Source organism: Lontra canadensis, unplaced genomic scaffold (genome assembly GCF_010015895.1).
Source record: "Lontra canadensis isolate GAN:19392208 unplaced genomic scaffold, GSC_riverotter_1.0 scaffold146, whole genome shotgun sequence".
Lineage (NCBI taxonomy): Eukaryota > Metazoa > Chordata > Mammalia > Carnivora > Mustelidae > Lontra > Lontra canadensis.
In genome coordinates, this window is record NW_022631140.1 from 267,633 (window position 1) to 281,614 (window position 13,982).

The 13,982-nt window shown below is 34.9% G+C and overlaps 1 protein-coding gene across 1 annotated transcript in view; it reads right to left on the reverse strand.

Moving 5' to 3' along the window:
* Window positions 1-13,982, reverse strand: part of LOC116859025 (ATP-binding cassette sub-family A member 3-like) — a 141,093-nt gene that overhangs the window by 94,959 nt on the left and 32,152 nt on the right. The window contains exons 6-8 of the mRNA XM_032844014.1: window positions 7,885-8,001; window positions 7,421-7,538; window positions 2,890-3,063 (exon numbers count right to left, since the gene is read on the reverse strand). Coding sequence (XP_032699905.1) covers window positions 2,890-3,063; window positions 7,421-7,538; window positions 7,885-8,001 — 409 coding nt within the window. The remainder of the gene's footprint in view (window positions 1-2,889; window positions 3,064-7,420; window positions 7,539-7,884; window positions 8,002-13,982) is intronic.

The window sequence follows — 13,982 nt, forward strand, 5'->3', positions numbered from 1 at the left end:
ATGTGATTTAATTATATCAGAATATATGAACTGTACTCTAGTATAGACAAACTTTCCATTTTAGTCCCTTCTACTGTTTGTGTTAAAATAACGTCCCTCTCCTACATATTCTTTTCTTGACCCAAATGCACTGTTAATGGGACTGTAAACTGGTACAGCCACTACAGAAAGCAGTAGAAGTTCCTCAAAAATTTAGGACATATGATTCAGCAACCCCTCTCCTAGGTATATATCCAAAAGAAATGAAAACAGAACAAAAAAGAAATGAAAACAGGATCTTGAAGATAGCTGTACCCCCAAATTCACTTCACCATTATTCCAGCAGCCCAGGTATGGAAACAACCTAAGTATCCATCAACAGATGAATGAAAAAAAGAAAATACCCATTCCATTATCCAAGAAAATATGTGATATATACACATTTGACCCATGAACAAGATGGGTTTGAACCATGGGTCTACTTACACATTTTTTTTCTAATAAATATATGTACGGGGGTGCCTGGGTGGCTCAGTAAGTTAAGTGTCTTACTCTTGGTTTAGGCTGAAGTCATGATCTCAAGGCTGTGAGATCGAGCCCCATGTTAGGCTCCACACTCAGTGCATAGTCTGCTTGAGAGATTCTCTCTCCCCACTCTGCCCCTTCTCATGCTTGTGCTCTCTCTCAGATAAATAAAAATATTTAAAAATATATATGTACAATACTGTAAATGCATTTTGTCTTCCTCATGATCTTCTTAATAACATTTTCTTTTTTTAGCTTACTTTATTAAAAGAATATAGTATATAATACATATAACATACAAAATATGAATTAAGCGAATGCTTACATTATTGGTAAGACTTCCAGCCAACACTAGACTATTAGTAGTTATGTTTTTAGGGAGTCAGAAGTTATATACAGATTTTCAACTGTATGGGCAGTCAGTGCCCTAACCCCCATATTGTTCAAGGGGCAACTATGTGTATATATACATACATGTACATACACACACACACACACACAGGAATATTATTTGACCATAAGAAGGAAGGAAATCCTGCTATTTGCAACAACATGAATGAATTTGGAATACATTATACTAAGTGAAACTGACCAGACACAGAAAAACAAATAATGTGTGATCTCATTTATATATTTTATCTAAAAAGCTCATGGAACCAGAGAGCAAAAGAATGATTTCCTGGGACTGTGGGTTGGGTAAAATTGTGAGATGTTGGTCAAAGGGTGTAAGTTTTCAGTTATAAGATGAATAAATTCTGTGGATCTGATGTACAATATGGTAATTATAGTTAATAATAATTTTTGTATACTTGAAATTTGCTAAGAAATTGATCTTAAATGTTGTTACCACATACAAACACACACACACACACACACACACAAATAGTATCTAAAGTAACAGATGTGTTAACTTTATTCTGATCGTCATTTCACAGTCTATATGTTATATATTAAATCATCATGTATCACTGTACAGCTTTTAAAAATCGCACTGAAAACCTAAGTATATACATTTTTTATGAGTTATACCTCAATAAAGCTGGAAAAAAAGGAGGGAAAAAAGTTACATGTTCATTCCTATTGATGCAGAAAGAATATCTGACAATATCAATACTCTTTCATAATAACAACAATAATAAAACATTTAAAAATGAAAAGAGAAAGCATTTTCTTAATTGGATAAAGGTCACCTATGAAAAATCCACAACTAAATAATAATAAAAGGTAAAAGAGAGGGCGCCTTGGTGGCTCAGTGGGTTAAGCCTTCGGCTCAGGTCATGATCTCAAGGTCCTGGGATCCAGTCCCACATTGCATCGGGCTCTCTGCTCAGCAGGCAGCCTGCTTCCACCTCTCTCTCTCTGCCTGCCTCTCGGCCTACTTGTGAGCTCTGTCAAGTAAATAAATAAAAATCTTAAAAAAAAAATGTAAAAGACAGAAAGCTTTCTTCCAAAGATCAAGAAAAAGATAAACATGTTCACTCTCCCACTTCTATTCAACACTGTACACATGTGAAGTTACATCCATAGAAGTTAAGCCAAATAAAGAGATAAGGCAAATTACGTAGGAGGAACTAAAACTACTCTTACTCACAGATGACTTAAGCTTATGTATAGAAAATCCTAAAGATTCTGGAGAGAATCTGGAGATTCTGAAGGAGAAATGTAGAATTACAAATAATTACCATACTTAATATGTTTGTTGTTTACAGTGGTATGGATGAGTGGTTCCCTATTTCCAGAGTAGGGCAAAACTGAACAAATGTGTAATTATACTGATAATGGTAGCAGGCAACATTTCTCATGGTTGGACAGGATAGGGAAAAACTAGGAAGAACTCTTGATACTAGATAGGAATTGGATCCAACAGTGTGAACTCACAGATGTTAAAATATGGATATTAGCTGGATGTCACATCCTTGGCACTAGTGACATTTGAGCCTGTATACTTCTGTTTCAGGGAATGTCCTGTAGTTTGTAGGATATTTAGTAGCATCTCTGGCTTCTACACACTAGATATCAGTAGCAATCCTTCACTAGACATGATAATCAAACACCAAATATATCTCCAGAATTCTCAATATCCCTAGGTGGCAAAACTGCCCACCAAGATGAGCCCACTGATATAAAGACATGTAAATACATACGTAAATACATATTTGCATATACATGTTCATGTACACAGGTATACATATATATGGTGCATGCATACATGTAGTACAGAGATATCATTTTTATGATAAAAAATTACAATCCAGAAAAAATATTTAAGAAACATTACAATCATCTCTCACCCACTGTCCCACCCACTCCACTGGCAACCCCAGACAACATGCCTTTTCTTCCGGGGATCATCATCAAAGTTAATTTTATAAAGGAAAGACTCACGCTTCATTTCCATCTGGCTTATAATATTAACCCCCAAAGCTACTGCAACATTTGAAAGGAGACAGAAAACCAGCTTCTCGGTGAGGGCCATTTGTGTATACATGGTTTGCACGAATACATATGGAAAGAAGGTGAGAAAATAGAGGAAACCTCCAACAGACACAGCCAAAGTAGCTGAAAAGAAAGAAGGAAAATATAGAGTCAGTTCAAGTAAACTACAAAAGCTTAATGTAGAAATCTCATCTTATTATAAAAGAGCTCTAAAATGTAGATCCTACAAAAGAAGGGAAATAGTCTTGGTCACCACTCTCTCATGAGCATCTAGAACAGTGTTGAACATAGGTGCTCAGTAAATATTTTTGCTCAAATGAATGAATGAATGAATGATACAAGGAATAAACTTTTCTGGAATTTATCCTCCTTCTAATGCTATGATTGTGGTTATTTACTCATCTAAAAAAGGATTTATCCTTATGTTTATAGAAACATTCTTTTTCATTTTTATTCATGACTACTCAGCCTAACAATCTCGAGATGTACACTACCACTAATTACATCATATGAATACACCTACACTATTTCCCTTTATCTTGGAATTTTGGAAGATGAAAACTGAAAAAGTTGACAGTGGTTTTAGATATATTTCCAGTCTTATTTATGCTACTTTGAATACTTATTTATAATACTTTATAAAACAGTACATTAAGAAGACAGAAAAAAAGTGTAACAGAAGCATCTGGATTAGGATGCTCTGTATTATGGAGACTGCATTATTTCAGACCAACTCTTGCAATGACAACAGAAAAATCTAGACAAATTATTTTTTATGTTTGTTTGTTTATTGATTGATTGATTTGTTAAAGTATTACTTTTTAATTATGTTGAGTGACAGAAAGCTACCAAGCAAGGACAATTTATACAACCAAAATCAAGGTAAAAGACAAGAACTCGAGCGATCAGTCTAAAATTTGGTGCTAATTTCCACCTTGAAGCATTGGTAAAATCCAAACTATGGCTTAGAGTCTGAGGGACATTGGAGAAGTTTCTGCTCATGTCTTCTGCCCATTTTTTTAACTAGATTATTTAGTTTTTGGGTGTACAGTTTGAGAAGTTTTTTACAGATCTTAGATATCAGCCCTTTGTCTATAGTGTCATTTACAAATATCTTCTCCCATCCTGTGGGTTGCCTCTTTGTCTTGTTGATGATTTCCTTTGCTGTGCACAGGAGAGTTCCAAAATGAAGTCCCAAAAGCTCATTTTTGCTTTTGTTTCCCTTGCCTTTGGAGCTGTGTCTTGAAAGAAGTTGCTGTGGCTGATGTCAAAGAGGTTACTGCCTATTTGAACCGGGTGATGTGTATTAAGGAGCCCTGGATTGCAGGGAGCACTGGGTGTTACACGCAAACAATGAATCATGGAACACTACATCAAAAACTGATAATGTACAGTATGGTGACTGACATAAAATAGTAATTTTTTAAAAAGAGTCTGAGGGCCTGAGCAGAGTTTCTGTATGTCAAAGGCATACAGAAATTAAGACATACTAAAGAAAAGAAGCCATAATTAATACCTCAAACTTTTACTGAGTGCCCTGAAAGGCTACGTCTAAAGTACAGGTGTAACAGAAACAGATCCTTTTCAGTCACCTTAAATCCTTATTGGATTATTATCAAACCCCCAACCTAGGGGTCCTAGAGCCCCACACCTAAATGACTGATGGGGATACATATAAAATTATACAGCCACACTGGAAAAATTTGAGGATGTTCTCTAAAAGTTAAATATAAATTTATCTCACAATCCAACAATTCCATTTCCTGGAGAAGTAAAAACATATGTCCACACAAAGACTTGGATGTAAATAGCCATAGCAGTGTTATTCATAATGGCCAAAAATACTGTGAACAATTTAAATGTCCTTTCACCTTGGGATGTATAAACAAAATGTTGTATATCCATATAACAAAAATATTATTCAACAATTAACAGAAAGGAAATACTGATACATGCTAAAACATGAATGGATTTCAAAATCATTATAAGTAAAAGAAACTAAATGTTTTAGAAGACTCCACACTTTATCCATATATACCAAATGGCAAGATAACCCAGATTTATGTAGAGAGAAAGCAGTTGACTTGTTGCCTTGTACCAGAGAGATAAAAATGAGGACTGACCAAAAATTAGCTCAAAGGAAATTTCAGGAATGATGGAAAATTTCTAAAATGAGATTTGGTGATGGTTGCATAACTTGAAAAATTTACTAGTGGGTGAATTTTATGGTATGTATATTATACATTTATAAAGCTATAAAAATATGTGGTCAAAAGATGTAAACAGGCATTTTATAGAAAAAAAAAACACACATGGTTCTTATTAACCTAAAAATATGATTGGCATCAATGAGATGCCTTTCACACCTCAAAATATGATACAAATTTTAAAAACTAGAAACAATAGAGATTCTTACCTACTGCGAGGAGGAATTTGAAATTGTACAACCTCTTTGGAAACAGTTTTTCTATAATCTAGTAAGGTAACATGCTCACATATCCTACCTGAGTAAGAAATTTCACTCCTAATTACATGCCCCAGAAAAAATCTTGTACATCTCTGCCAGCTGACATATACAAGAATGTTCACATCAATATTATTCATAATAATAACTAACTAGAAATAATCCAAATACCTATGAAGTATAAAACTGATAACTGTACAAGAGAACACTATACAGCAGTAAAAATGAAATCACAACTATGTAGATAACACTTAAATCATAACACCATGTTGTATCCAAATCATATGGTATAATTTCACTATAAAACTAGCAATACATTAGCTAGTGATAGACATATAAGTGGAAAAGCTGTAAAGAAAAGTCAGTCAGAATAGTGATTATTATTAGAAAGGAGCACCTAAAGTGTTCCTTAGATATTAGCAATTTTTCAATATGGTATGTTCGGTACTTGGGTGAGCACCTGGGTGTTCATTTCATTATTAGGTACACCGTATATACACTCTTGCATTTGTTATCTATTTCATGCCATGAAAAAACTTAAAGGACTTATAATAAAGAAACAGATATGGGAAAGCTTCAGTAGAAAAATAACAAAATGATACCACTTCATATATAGATCATTCCCTACATAGTACATGCAGTTTCATTTAGTCAAAAAGACAACTAAAACCGGAATCACAAAAAACAAACAACCAAAAAACTTCAGATATATAAGGAGATTGCAAGAGGGATAAAGAGGCACTTCTGTAACTTCCAAAATATAAAACTTTATATAACTCACTAATCTTCTGCTATTAAAACTTGGAATTTTTATCTGCTGACTGCATTCACTGATGCCCTTCTCACATAAACCACAATCTTAAGACCTTGGTGAATTTAAGCAAGGCAAGAATTTGCGGTCTGTGCGGCACCTCTGTCTCTCATTCACCTGCACAGCAAGAGCGGCTCTTTGAGGTTTTACCTTTATTTGAGGAGTCCTCTTACATAGTCCACTTTTGGCAGGTTCTCCGGACTTACCTTAGCTCCTGAATTGCTGTCAGAAGAAAACACCAAAATCTCTGGTGCTCAACAGAAAATCCCAACACAAAAACTATCTTCGGTTTTCAATCACCTTCCACCTAATTTGTGGATTTTATAAACATAAGGGATTTTTAAAAATGGTTGTTTTGGCCAATGAGTTGTTCCATGGCATTTGTCCACTCTAACCTGCTCTTCAGCAAGTCACCTTCAGCCTAACTTTGACATAATGATTCTCTGCACTCATAGTTTTACTATACATCATGATAGGTGGTAGGTATGACTCTCTATTTTGTAAGAATGCACCAACTGGTAGCAGTGTTATTGCTGAAAACAATAAAAATACCTATGAAATGTAAATTTTACCATAAAGCAATTTGTTTTATAGTACTTATACCTTAAATGACTGAAAGTAATACTCTAATTATTCAGCATATATGAAATATATAAAAATGAAAATGGTGAATATTTGTTGTCTGAAAAAGAAGACATATTTATTTTTTTTAGTAAGTGATAACAGAAAATGACCACTGGAGAAGTAATTGTACAAATTCCCTAACTTAGCCCAGTCTGAATTTATCCAGTTACACATCCCTTTCATATGTGAGAACACAAAGGGCAGGAAGGTGATTCTCAGGAGCATTTTGCATACATGGTTCCTGGCATGTGAAAAGTGATCCAAAGACTTAAAAGAGCAGGTGAGTGAATGAATATTTCCACATAACCCTATTTTAGTTGATACCCTACTGTCACATGTAATCTTATGTTGGTTTTTATCCTCTTCTTATGGGCATCCTCTGCTGTATTGATTTTCCTGATCTTTGTCCTTCCTCTCAAATCATTTTACATGCACATGATATCTGTCTTTTTTGTTAAAGTGTAATAAGCAGAGGCTGGATATGAGGTGGCAGCTGAAGTTTGGAAAGAGATCCCAAATGAAATCCTCTTTTGTCAACCGAAATGCTGAGAATCTGTCAAGTGGGGGAGTCTTAGACTCACCTGTATCAAAGAGTGTGGAAATCAGAAAGCCGAAGGATATAGAGGTGATGACAAAGCACAGGAAAAAGACGAAGACAAGAGACGGGTCACTGTACTGGATGACTACATCAGGTGCAATCTAATAAAACAACCGGGATGCCAGTTTAGTCCTACTGTAAGAGGTGTTATAGATAAACAAGGGAGGCCAAAGAAAATACCCTTACCACTTCAGTAGCCCTAGTGAAACAGGTCACTGCTCAGAAAGATGCAAAGTTAACTAAATAACTCTTTTCTTGGGGAAGGGTTGCCCATCTAGGTCTATGGTTTTGTGTACTGATAAAACTGAGCAGCTTCTGAATTCCCAAGGGAACTCAAAGAAAAATGTATATACTCTTTTGTAACCTAAAACCCACTCAGCCCATCCCCAGTTATTTTATCCCTCTCGAGCTTTAGATGCAGCCTACCGCATTCAAATACATACTTGCCTTGACAAATAAAATCACGCACAGTAAACAGATGATAATTAAAAACATCAGAAAGAATGAGACAAAATAGGAAGCCCAGAGCATAGCATTACTGAGTCCTATCATGAGCTGGTACTCCTGTAGGAGAGTAAACACAAATCAAATGTCATGAAAAACAATTCATAGTTTTCAAAATGCACTCATAAATATTAACTGACTTATTCCCACAAAAACTTACATAAGCTAAGTACTATCACCCTCATTCTACACAGAAATCAAGTCTCAGAATAGTCAAGTGATCTGACCAAAACCATCCATCTAATGAGCAGCAGGGCTACAATTCCAACTCAGAATTCTGAGTCCAGATCTTCTCCCTGATAACTTACCAACTGTGGTTCTAACACAAGAAATACTTAATTAAAAATTTAAACACAAAAAATAAGACCACCTTTCTTTTTATTATGTTCTACCTCCAGAAATATTAAAGGAAGGTATATAAGCTTTAATTCAATTACAGATTAAAGCAGGGACGGGCAAACTACAGCCTATGGCCTAAATCCAGGCTGCCTCCTACTTTTATAACTAAAGCTTTATTGGCATAGAGCCATGCTCACTCATTTCTGTACTGTGGCTGCATTCATCCTACAATAGAGCTGATAGCTATAATAAGGGCTGCAAGGCCTAAAATATGTGTTATCTGGTTTTGTTTACAGGTAAAGTTTGCCATTCCCTAATTTATATAAACCCTCCTAATTTTACAGATTATAAAGCCAGACTCAAAGAGGGTGAGTTGCTTCTACAAAGTTGCACAGAAGGAGCTCCCTGTTCTGTGCTCCTCCCCTTCCATCATGCTGTCTCTGTACATTTCTGAGGCTAATTTTCCCTGGTACAATAAATCTGAGACTGATTCCCCCAGTTTGAATCCTCATTCTTCCTGCCACTTACCAGCAATATAACCTTGAGCAAACTCCTTGACCTCTCTGTGCCTCAATGTCCTCATCTACAAACACTAAAATCCAAATAACATAATGGGCAAGATTGTTTTATAAGTGGAGTTTTAGAAGTAAGCTTCATGAATCATAATTCAGCATAGTATAAAAAATATATAAAGAACTTATAAAATTCAACACCCAAAAGCCAAAAAATCCAATTAAAAAATGGGTAGAAGACATGAACAGACATTTCTCCAAAGAAGACATACAAACAGCCATGACACATGAAAAGATGCTCATCATCACTTATCATCAGGAAATGCAAATCAAATGAGGTATCACCTCACACTTATCAGAATGGCTAAAATCAAAAACATAATAAACAACAGGTGTTGGTAAGGATGTGGAGAACAAAACAAACCCTAGTAATAAACTTAACTGAAGAACTGACAGACCCATACTCTGAAACTATAAAATATCAATGAAAGAAACTAAAGATGACACAAATGGAAAGAAATTCCATGCTCACAGATTAGAAGAACATATATTGTTAAAATGTCTACACTCCCAGAGCAATCTACAAATTTAATGAAATCCCCATCAAAATACCACCAGCATTTTTCACAGAACTAGAACAAACAATCCTAGAATTTATATGAAACCACAAAAGACCCTGAATAACCAAAATAGTCTTGAAAAGAAAAAACTAGAGGTATTATAATTCCAGATTTCAAGTTATACTACAAAGCTGTAGTGATGGAAACAGTATGGTACTGGCACAAAAACAGACACAGTGAGCAACAGAATAGAACAGAATATCCAGAAATCAACCACAACTACATGGTCAATTAATCTTATACAAAAAAGGAAAGAACATACAATGGAAATAGTCTCTTCAACAAATGGTGTTGGGGAAACCAGACAGCAACATGCAAAAGAATGAAACTGGACCACCTTCTTATACCACAGACAAAGATTCAAAATGGATTAAAGACCTACACATGAGACAGGAAACAGGAAACCATTAAAATCCCAGAGGAGAAGACAGTCAGTAACTTCTTTGACATCAGTCATAGTGACATTCTCCTAGATGTATCTAGAAACAAAAGCAAAAATAAACTATTGGGACTACATCAGAATAAAAAGCTTCTGCACGTTAAAGGAAACAATCAACAAAAATAAGACAAGCCACCAAATGGGAGAAGGTATTTCTAAATGATATATCCAGTAAGGGGTTATAATCCCAAAATATATTAATAACTTACACAACTCAACACCCAAAAAACAAATAATCCACTTAAAAAATAGAGAGAGGCCCTGAATAGACATTTTTCCAAAGACATACAGATATCAACAGATATGAAAAGATGTTCAACATTACTAATCCTCAGGAAATGCAAATCAAAACCACAATGAGATAACACCTTATATCTGCCAGAATGGCTAGAATCAGAAAGACAAGAAATAAGTATTGGTGAGGATATGAAGAAAAAGGAACCCTCTCACACTGTTGGTGGGAATGCAAATGGGTGTAGCTACTGTGGAAAACAGTGTAGAGGTTCCTCAGAAAATTAAAAATAGAATTACCATATGATCTACTAATTCCACTATTGGGTATTTACCCAAAGAAAATGAAACCACTAATTCCAAAAGATATATGCATCCCTATGTCTACTGCGGCATTATTTATGGTAGCCAAGATATGCAAGCAACCCCAGTGCCTATCAATAGATGGATCAGGAAGATGTAGCATATATATATAATGAAATATTAATCAGTCATGAAAAAGAATGGGATTTTACCATTTGCAAAGATGTGTATTCTAAGCACGAAGAGATAGCTAGAAAATGAAATGGAAAATTTTCAAAATGATCAAGGGATTTATAACACAATATTCAAAATATTCAAGATACAACCCCAAATTACTCAACAAACCAAGATAAGGAAAATCTAAGCTCTAAAAACAAAAAGAAAATCCTCAAATGCCAAATCAAGATGACATACATATTAGAATTATCTAATAATGACTTTAAAGCAGCTATCATAAAAAAGTGCTCTAATAACAATCATTCATGAACACCAACAACTCAATAATCAATAATAATAGAGGGAGATCTTCAACATACTTCTCCCCATAACTGACATACTAACATAAAAATCCATGTTAAAGATATAAACAGGGGGACGCCTGGGTGGCTCAGTTGGTTAAGCGGCTGCCTTTGGCTCAGGTCATGATCCCAGTGTCTTGGCATCGAGTCCCGCTTCGGGCTCCTTGCTCCGCAGGGAGCCTGCTTCTCCCTCTACCATTCTGTCTGCCTATGCTCACTCTCTCTCTCTCTCTCTGACAAATAAATAAATGAAATCTTTAAAAATAAAAAAAGATATAAACAGGGACACCTGGGTGGCTCAGTTAAGCATCTGCATTCAGTTCAGGTAATGATCTCGGTGTGCTAGGATCAAAGCCCTGCATGGGGCTCCCTGCATAGCAGGGAATCTACTTGGCCCTCTCCCTGACACATGTGCATGCTCTCTCTCTCTAAGATAAATAAATAAAATCTTAAAAAAAATATGAACAACAGGGAAGCCTGTCTGACTCAAGTCAGTAGAGCATGATGTGACTCTTGACCTCAGGGTTGTGAGTTCAACCCCCACTGGGGGTTTAAGTAATCTCTACACTGGTTGTAGAGATTACTTAAAAAAAAAGATAATAAAAAGTTTTAAAAAGATATGAACAATACAGGGGTGCTTGGGTGGTTCAGTTGGTGAAGTGTCTGGCTTTTGATTTTGTTCCAAGTCATGATCTCAGGGTTGTGAGATCCAGCCTTGCATCAGGCTCCACAATGGGCACAGGGCCTGCTTAACATTCTCACTCACCTTCTTCCTCTGCCCCTCCAACCTCCTCTCTCTAAAAAAAATATGAACAACATGACTAACTTATTATAAAATGCAGAGAAAACTGCACCCGTTGAACACACAGTACACATTGGTTTTAGTGCACACATGCATGTGGAACATTTGCTAAAATTGGCTACAGTCTAGCCCACAAAGCTAATGCCATCAAAATTTCAAAAAATTTAACTCAAATACTGGCTCCTAAAATGTTTGAAATTTTTTAAGTGCTTTTCTAATTATCTTATGGGTCAAAGAAAAAATCCAAAATGAAAATTAGAAACTCTGAACTATATGATAAAGAAAATACTATACTTCAATTTGTAGGTTGCAACTAAAGTTATGACTAGAGGGAAATTTAGAAGCTTAAATACAAAGATTAGAAAAGAAGAGTATCTAAAGACCTGGGGAGAATTCAGCCAGCAGAGGCTGGACACAGAAAGCACTAATCATAAGGTTGAAGACTTTATTACATTAAAATTAGTAACTTTTATAAATCCAAAGACACCATTAAGACAAGCTAGAGACTGGGAGTTAATACTTGCAATATAAACATCACACTAAAAACTAGTATTTAAAATATATAAAGAATGCTAGTAAATAGATGAATGACACACAACCCCAGAGAAAAATGGGGAAAAGACTTCTGAACTGATACTTCACAAAAGAGGATATCTATGTGGCCAATAAGTATATGAAAAGATGTTCAACAACATCAGTTAATGAGGTGAATCAAATTAAAACAACAATGATTATACTGTACCTTGGCTAACTGAACTTAAATTTAATAAATAAATGTATAAATATATAAATATTAAAATAAAATAAAACCACAATGAGATATCAACATATGCCTTCCAGAATGGTTCACATTTAAAAAGACTAACACCACCAAGTGTTGGCATACATACAGACCAAGAGTTAACTCCCATACATTACTGATTAAGAGAACAAACTGGCACAAACATTTTGGCAAAACATTTGGCCTTATTTAACAGGGTTGAAAACATGTATACTGTATACTCCATCAACCTCAATCCTAGGTATAAATCCAACAAAAAAATGTGCACATGTGCACTAAAATATTCACAGTAGCTTACTGTAATAGCCCAATACTCGAACAACCATGCATCCATCCACAGAAGAATGATAAATTGTGATATATTCATTAAATGTGATAGTACACAGCAAAGAAAATGGCTGAGTTATAACTATACAGACCAGAAAAGGATAGCTATTGTATAATTCTATTCAAATAAAGTTTAAAACCAGGTAACACTGACATAGGGTTTTAGAAGTTAGTGATTATCTTTGTGGAAGAGGGAAGATGCAGTGATTTGGAAGGAATGTGAGGAATTCTGGATTGCAGGCATTATATTTCTTGACTGGAATAGTAGTTATATGGGTGTGTTCATGTTGGATAACTCAGTGATCCACACATAGGTATGTATATTTTATATGTATGTATTTTATTGTTCAATTAGAAACTTTAAAATGAAACACTAATTAGAAATCTAAACTACCTGATTGAAGTTTGTGTAACATGACCTGGAGACACAAAGAGAAAACTTGTAAATTGTAGTCAAAAATAGATTTCAAAGAGATTACTCACTACTTAGAAAAGAGAGATAAAGACATGCTGGTCAGAGAAACAAAAATAAGAATGGTACAAAATTAACCATTTGGGGTGGAAAGAAAAGGTTTTAATGTGAAATAAGACTAAGGAAAAACAGTGGTTAGGGAAACCAATGAGAGGATTTCTGAAATTGCTGGATGGTAAAAAATCAGTAAGAGTTTACACTAGAAAATGACATTTCTACACATAGAGAGAAAAGAAACAGAATTTAGAAAACAGATAACTATTGTGGATATCTACATCACATTTTCTATATACTATAGCCAGTATCTCTTGAATCATTGCCATAACCCTATGTGGTAGGAGTACTTTTACCTCCATTTTACAATCAAGGCACAGAGAAGTTAAGAAACTTACCTAGAAGTTATAGAGGCAGAGAATGGCAGCATTCTAAATACTGTATATACCATACTACAGAACACTGTACTATATTATACTATACTATACTATATTATATTATACTATACTGATAAGACTGGGGTTTCAAGCCTTAGTGCTTTGGAGGATGGTAAGTTTCATTAGCATATTCAGGCAATCTGGAAAGAGGGAAAATACCTTGCCTCAGAAAAGAATGATTTTTCTTTCTGTATTTTTCTGTCTTCATTAAACCCAACCATCACCATCCCTTAAGGAAACATAGCATATATCCTCACCCCAATACA